General features: G+C 41.0%; 1 protein-coding gene across 1 annotated transcript in view; it reads left to right on the top strand.

Moving 5' to 3' along the window:
• The window catches only part of srbd1 (S1 RNA binding domain 1), a 52,996-nt gene extending 45,609 nt beyond the window's left edge, over positions 1-7,387 (top strand). The window contains exons 20-21 of the mRNA XM_028603917.1: positions 4,213-4,397; positions 6,976-7,387. Coding sequence (XP_028459718.1) covers positions 4,213-4,397; positions 6,976-7,268 — 478 coding nt within the window. The 3' untranslated portion in view covers positions 7,269-7,387. The remainder of the gene's footprint in view (positions 1-4,212; positions 4,398-6,975) is intronic.
• Positions 7,388-7,853: the final 466 nt, after the last annotated feature.

The following is a 7,853-nucleotide window of genomic DNA, read 5'->3' as shown; positions in this document are numbered from 1 at the left end:
ATACCTTTGCAAAATAGTCCATCACACTTGCAGAGTGTGTAGTTGAGCCTGATTCAACGGTCTCTTCAAGCTCTCATCGTTACAGTTGTAATCTTAGACTTTGATTAATCTGTTTAAAAAGATTTTGCTGTCTTGGGGAATTCTATTGTTATTCATAAAAAAGTGTTCATTTAATTTAGAATTCAAAATAAATACTTACATTCAAGTTAACAGTGCGTGACTTTTTCCTCCTTTGAGTGTCTTTTGGTGTCATGCCAGCAAAGAGGTTTTTTTAGATTCAGTTTTACATTTTGAAAGTTCATTTTTTTTGTATTCCCTGGAAAACACTGTCCTTTAAAGTCACTAATTAGTAGATTTGGACACATTCAATCCCTCCTAAATGAAAAACTCAACAAATTGTGTAGAGCATTATATGCCTCACTGCTCTTCTCACATATTCACCGACAACTGATAAAAGCAGGAGATATGAAGTGAGTATTGTAGAGGAATGGTGTGTGTGTGTGTGTGTGTGTGTGTGTGTGTGTGTGTGTGTGTGTAAGGAATATCATGTTCATCACATTAGTGAAACTGGATCCTCCATTACTGCTCACAGCCCACACATCACCCCCCTGTTGAAACCATATGCAACATACATGCACACACATGCACGACCACAAATGCTTTAGACACAATTCGTCTGAAATATTGACATGCAACTTTCTGTAAATGTTGATATTTAGCAGTAGAGCATCTACTCTATTAAAATAATTAACATCCAATATCAATGAAGCATATTGTTGGAAGTCAGTTGGCTCCATTCCATGAGATATGTAGTATTATGGGGGTCCCCTCTATGATGAAAACGTCTCTGATATGGAACGGTCGGGGCCCAATATTTCTATAATACAAGACAGAGTGGGTACTTGCTGTGGGCCTGGATAAAATCTAGACCCTAGCCCACCCAAATCCACATTCACACGTACACACACGCCACATATCCACACACGGTGTTGGTAGTAATTATGAGTATGAACCCAATGGTGAAGGCCTCTGGGCTCCTGGTACCCCTTAAATACTAACATACACCCTTGGAAAAATGAGATGGGCAATGCACGCACACACCTGAAAAGAGAACCCACCACCCACCAAAGCCATTGGAAGTTCTATAACCAGAAAACAGGCCTCTCTTAATTCAACGCTGCTTTCACACACTCTCCCTTTCCTCTATCATTCTATCGTGAATATTTTTTGTCATTTATAGGTTAAGGGGATGCTCCTAAGTTTGAAACTGATCCTCCTGTGCTGCATGTTATACTCCAGTGAGTACAGCCACATTTCTTTAAAAAATGGTCAACCTCCTGTTCCTTAGTTTTTTTTTGTTGTAAGAATGTTGACATGGTAGAGAAAGACAGGACACATTGTAAGTAAGAAATAGGAAGAGGGATGACTTGCAGCATAGGTCCCAGGCTGAATTCAAACCATGAGGGCTATGTGGTATGCATCTTACAACTAGGCCACCAAGATCCAAGTATTTCTTTTCCTGTAAAGAGATATATGGTTGGAAAGTTAAAAAGCCTAGGGAGACGCAGGAGACAAGACCCTAGTGTTAGATAGTCATCCATTTTGGTCCAAAGGTGCTGTTTCCTCACCACTAAGCCATTTCTGGCACATACTCAGATACTATTTTGTACTGATCTGGCTCGCTGGCGTTGAGGGATTGATTCCGCTTGTCTCCCTCTTTTGGACGGTAGATGGTGACTTAGCTGGCAGGGGGCCTCTCCACTCACAGCTGTCCTCATACATAGTTTGTACACAAGCTGTGTCCCGTTACATCCGCACTGTCTCTGCTACTGCCAAAGGAGCATTTCTGAAAAACATTGTGTATGAATCAACGTTGTGTGTGTGTGTGTGTGTGTGTGTGTGTGTGTGTGTGTGTGTGTGTCACCTGTTCTGTCCATCATGGGGGGGGACAGCTGCGGAGTCTGTTAGGCGTCAGGCTGACAGTGAGCGACATCCATCACGAACGCTGCCCAGCTGGTCCACACATGAACACATGCATAGAGGCAAATGCATTCACATATATCACCATACGTGGAAAGTGCCTAGTGTAAATAACATATACAGTAGCACAACACTCACACAGACGCACACATCACATATTTTTCCATAACCCCTATTTTCTACTCTGGCTCTCATGCCAGTTTGTTACCAAGTCTGTTTAGAACGTAGAATAGCTAAATAGTTTGCATTAAAATCTTAGACTCAGTGAGTTTTAAATGGTGCAACCTGACTGACTGTCTAGACATTTTGGAGGTGGGACATCCTGCTAGAATAAAGTAATATAAGGAGATTTTTCCAGGCGGTGGACAGATGGACAAACAGTCCAACCTTAGCAAAGTGGAGGCAGTTTCATGAGACAAGGTGTCAGGGTGTTTACAGCCCACTGTGGAGTTACCTGATTTAATAGGGGGTAAAATGAATGTGTATTTGTGCTTGTGTGTGCTTTTAGAACAGAAGGCCCAGCCTCGGCAGCTCATGACTAGTGTGTAATTACTCCCTCACCTCTCTTGCCCCTCCCTCCTTTCCCCCCAGCTCCCTCTCACTTTACCTGCATACTTAGCTTTTCGCTTCCTACGTCTTTGCTTTTCTCATCTTTTGTTTCTGTTCTTTTTGACAGTTCTACTTTTCTTTTCCTAATTATTCTTCAGAGTCTGTCTTCACTTTTCCCCTCCCTTTTTTTCCTGCTCTGTTACTCCATCCCTCGTGAGCCCAGGTCTCTCCTTCAGACTGCGAGGGAGGTGGTGCACGTGCTTTAGCTACGTATACTAGGACCACTCGCTATTAAAACTCATTTAAGAACACTGTCCCTTGCAGGCCACTACATGAACTTGTGTGTGCATACTAGGCATGGGCCGGTATGAGATTTTGACGGTATGACAACCTTCAGCAAAAATACCATGGTATTGCAATTACAGCTCTAAAATGTGTTCTTTTGAAATGTCTGGTTAAAAAACATCAACTTCTTTTCCTCCATTGAACATACTGTATTTCATTTTAAACAGCATACAGAATATTTGGTATATTTTTAAATGTGTACCATATTAAGTTCAAATAAATAATCCAATCATATTTTTTGATGTGGATGCACCTCTGCTGTCAGAGCTACTGCTGCCCTAAAAAGAAGACATGTTAATTTAACTGGAGTCTGTAATGACAGTTAACTCTGGTCTAAACATGTGTGTCCTTTAGGTAATGTAGCACTGGATTTAACATTAATTTAAACAAAATATTGCATGATCTAATTGCTTTTATGTAAAACGTTATATCACTATAGTTACCCCTACTATAATTAATATAAATAATGCTACGATTACATTTTTCTCAATGTAAATGCACAAATACATATATGGAGAGAGATTGTGTGTGTGTGTGTGTGTGTGTGTGTGTGTGTGTGTGTGTGTTTACTTTGTGCACACACATACACATGCTCTCTCTGTACAACACAGTCGCAAAACCAGATGTACACAATGGTGGAAGACTTAAACAACAGATGTAATACCAGCTCAATTTATTTGAACACTACAGTAGAAGCACTAACTTAGCAGAAAATGTGTACTTGTCTGCTTGGTGAAGTTACATTAGGAAGGAAAACAGCTGACCTTAGCCATGTTAACTGCCTCGGTAGCAGCCTGAAGTAATTATTTCAATAATGTTAGACATGCTACATTAACTCTCATAGCTGATTGCAAACATTCATTCAAAGAAAACGTTACGTTACCTTGAATTTGTTTGGGGGAAAATGCGAAAAATTCCCACATAGCAAGCTTCAGTCTTTTTAGACGTGCGGGAAGAGATCGGGGGTTTCAACTCCTGCAGCCATCACGCACAGACAGTCGCAACAACTACAGGAGGGGCCGTGATACTCTACGCTGCACATTGGCAAGCAGAGGGATGCCTGACCGGCACTTTCTGTCCGCGACGACTCATTAAAAAAACAGCTTATACCGCAGGAACGGTATAACGGGAAATTTGAGTGGTTTTGAAACCGTGACTTTTTCATACCGTGGTATACCTTTAAACCGGTAACCGGCCCATGCCTAGTGCATACTTAAACATACAAAAATAGTTTAGTGTGTTTATTTTCCTGTCAGTGTTGTGCAGTTTTAAAAGTTTAAGTTCCACAGTCTGCACTATATTTGACATTTTTCATTTACAAACTTTTCTCCTGTCCAGGTTTCTGTCCCTCGTGGGTGGGAGTGCAGACCAGATTGGGAGTACAGGCCTGCGGCAGTGTGTGGAGGGGAAGGTTAGGACCAGCAGTGTCGAGGAACTGGCCAGGACATTGAACACCACACCTGAGACCCTCAAACTCATCATAGATGGCCTCACGCAGCCCCCTGGGTTTGACATAAGACAAAGTAAGACTCCTGCCAGTCACAGTCACACTGAAATCAATTCTCACGTGAAACACCAGATGAACAGCGTGATTTGAAATTGTGAAAGAACATAAAGACATAGTCTATAGTCGAAAATTCCTAAAAGGGAAAAATACAGCATATTAAGTGTTTCCTCTAGGATTTTTTTTTAGCAGTGGGGGCCGGTCCGAACATCCCAAACCCCCACCATGAAACAGAACTTCACGGCAACACAAACTAATATATTTATTCACCTCTATTCATACACACAATGAGGCATATTTTCTGTTGTGATTGAATTTTTGATTGACTGTATTTTTTGAGTTACTATATAGGCCAACTTTGATCTTGACGTATAGGTTAAGCATTCTGTAGCAAATAACAATAAACCCACTATTATTTACATTATCTTAATGCAGTGTCACTACTTCAGCATGTAAATAATGCACCTAAAATACAAACGTGAGCAATCGTTATTATATCGGATCAACAGCCACGTGCAATTTAGCTTGCAGGTGAAGAACACAAAAAAAGGAAAATCACCAGTTAACTTAATTTAAATTTGCAAGACCAGGCTTAAATGAACTGACAGTTACAGTTCTCAAAGACGTACACACACACCATCTCAACAGGCTAGTTATCCTCGTGTGTCCGCCCTATTCTCCGACATGCACTCTAACAATGCAGCCCTATTTCTGATACCATGGGGGGCAGAAATGTTGCCATGGGGGGCCGCCACGGTCACATCAACATAGAGGAAACACTGATATTTTCCATGTCAGGTCAACAACACCAAATTTATCAATAGGAATCCAAATCGAGCAAAACCACAATTAAACTCTTATTTCTCAGTATTTCCCCTAGGTCACACATCTGCAATTACTACATACCTTGTTGTGCAAAGCTCTTGTCACTGAACACAAACATATCAGTGTTTTGAATCATATAAAAATTCATACTGTAAATATCTGCAACCCAACTGTCCCAGTAACTTCTCATAGTCTCTCATCTTTCCTTCATAATGTCCTTTATTGGTCCCTACTGACTGATAGAAAGTTTAACTTGTATTTGTCCAGTTCTTTGACTGCTTTGCTAGTTACAACACACGCTGTCTTTTCTTGTGCCTTTATTATAATAGGCATGTCTCTGCAGTGCAGCTTGATAGGATTTGACAGTGCTGTGGCTTCCTCCCTGTAGCCCAACAGCACAAGTAGTAGGTTTCTGACAGGGTTTAATGTTCGAGCAGACTGTGCTGTTGGACACGATGCCTTTACACACACAAATACACCGAGACCTCTGGTATTCTCCTTTACCTCGTACTCTTTTCTCTTAGGTTCAAGAACACCTAGACATTAAAATCACAGTAAAATCATAAACCATCACAAACCTTTAGATTTTCAGCCGTTTTGCTGTAGCTAAAATTTTCTCAGAAAGAATTTGTTACATCTTTGTCTCACGTTTTTTGTTCTTTCTCTTGTTTATATTTAAAAATAAAAAAGGTAAGTTAGTCGAAAGACATTGTAAATAAATCTAATATTTAGATTTAACAAGCTTATTCCATGCTAAAGAGGAAATAAAAGTAAATGTCTTATTGCTTCTAATTCTGATTAGGGCTATAATGCTGCTATGTGTAAAGAAGCAGTCTTCTTCTTTTTGGTCTGCCGTACAAATAATAATGCACTGAGAGCTGGTATTTGAAGATAGTACCCGCTGTTTGAAAAGAAAACAAAAGTGAAAAACATTAGGGACCAAAGGTCTACACCTTTGGTGCTATTATTGTGTGTCTACTTGTGCCACCCTCACTGATTCTGGAAACATAATTTGAAGAATGACCATTTCCTGAAAAATGAATTGGTCAATGGCTACTTGGTCTGTTGTCCTCATGTAAAACAAGGATGAAAGTGCAGACTTAATTAACCTAGGTTTATAAAATATCTTTACAGTTGCTGTCTGATTTCCAGACTGGTGAGTTAAATACAAAATAACTTCCATACCTTTATTACCAGGCTCTTCTTTTTCGTATATGCGGAGAGAAAAAAAGTCAAGCCTGGATACCCAGTTAGTGCTGGCTAACTCTTCTTAAAATTAAGGAACGCAGCTTTAAGGTTCATTCTCAGGTTGGCCCTATCCGGTTGCAGCACACTATGCTTGGCTTCCTAGCCAGTGCTCAGCTGAGTAAACAGATGGGTCGAGGCTACCGCATGAAATCAGTGCTGTGGGGAAGATAATTGGACCGGACTATTTCCTGGGGCGCGAGCCTTCCTTGTTTGTGTTAATGCTACAGAAAGGAAAAAGATCTCTCATGAACAGGCCAAGTGGAAAGTGGGGTAGAACAGAATGCTGAGAAGTGTGGAAGTATGCAGACACAGGTATTGGGTTGCTGCTTGAAATGCAATATCTGTTTGTCATTTCTGTCCCACCCCCTCTCTTTCCTGCATCCCCTTTTCCCGTCTCTCCTCCCAAGCATTTGAGCTTGCTCTCATCCGGGCCTGATTTTGTCATAGATCTCTCTCCTTCACTTGCATCTAGCCACCTCACTTTTTTGATATTTTCTCTCTTGATCTCTTTTTGCCATCTCCAGATTTTGGGCAGGCGGACTTTAAGCGGGGCATTGTGTCGATGAGTGATCTGCGAGTGGGTGCGGTGCTGACGGGCCGGGTGGACAACACAACTCTCTTCGGGGCTTTTGTAGATATCGGCGTTGGCCGCGCAGGCCTCATCCACAAGAGCAACATCACCTTGGACAAACTGCCAGCCAGCCAGCGCCACCGCAGCCTGGCGCTGGGACCTGGGGAACGGGTGGAGGTCCGGGTCCTGAATGTGGACCCTCAGAGGGGACGAATCGGGCTGGACCTGATCCGGGTCCTGCAATAGAGTCATTTAATTCCCGTAATATTTTATAATTGGATTTGATTTATGACAGGGAATTACATACAAAGCTACTGAGAGGCTAATTACTTCATGATGTTTACACTGGTGTGGATGAGAACTATATATATATATATATATATATATATATATATATATATATATATATATATATATAGTTCTCATAAGCAGATTAGCAGAACCGAACAAGTCATTTTAACAGGCGACCTGTTAAGTGTATGTATGGAAATGGCCCTTTACTTTGCAATCGTAATAACACACATTCAACCAATGTCCCCATTATTTGCGAGGGCTTGGAATTTTAAACTGCGGTTCCTGCAAAAATGGTGAAATCAAAAGAAAAGACTGCTTGTTACTCAGAAGGGTTGTTACAAGTCTAGTGAAATAAAATCTAGCCAAACTTCCTTACAGTTATTTTAACGGCTGTGAGACTTTCTTCATTCACGCCATTTTCTCAGTTAGTACTTATTCTCAGCCTGTTTATGCTCCCTGTATCATTGGAAGTGGTACTTTGGATCGAACACTAAACCTGATTGCCTAATTCAAGGCAAGAATTTTTGTCTATCAACT

The sequence above is a fragment of the Perca flavescens genome, chromosome 17 (genome assembly GCF_004354835.1).
Source record: "Perca flavescens isolate YP-PL-M2 chromosome 17, PFLA_1.0, whole genome shotgun sequence".
Lineage (NCBI taxonomy): Eukaryota > Metazoa > Chordata > Actinopteri > Perciformes > Percidae > Perca > Perca flavescens.
This window is presented reverse-complemented; position numbering and strand designations above follow the sequence as displayed.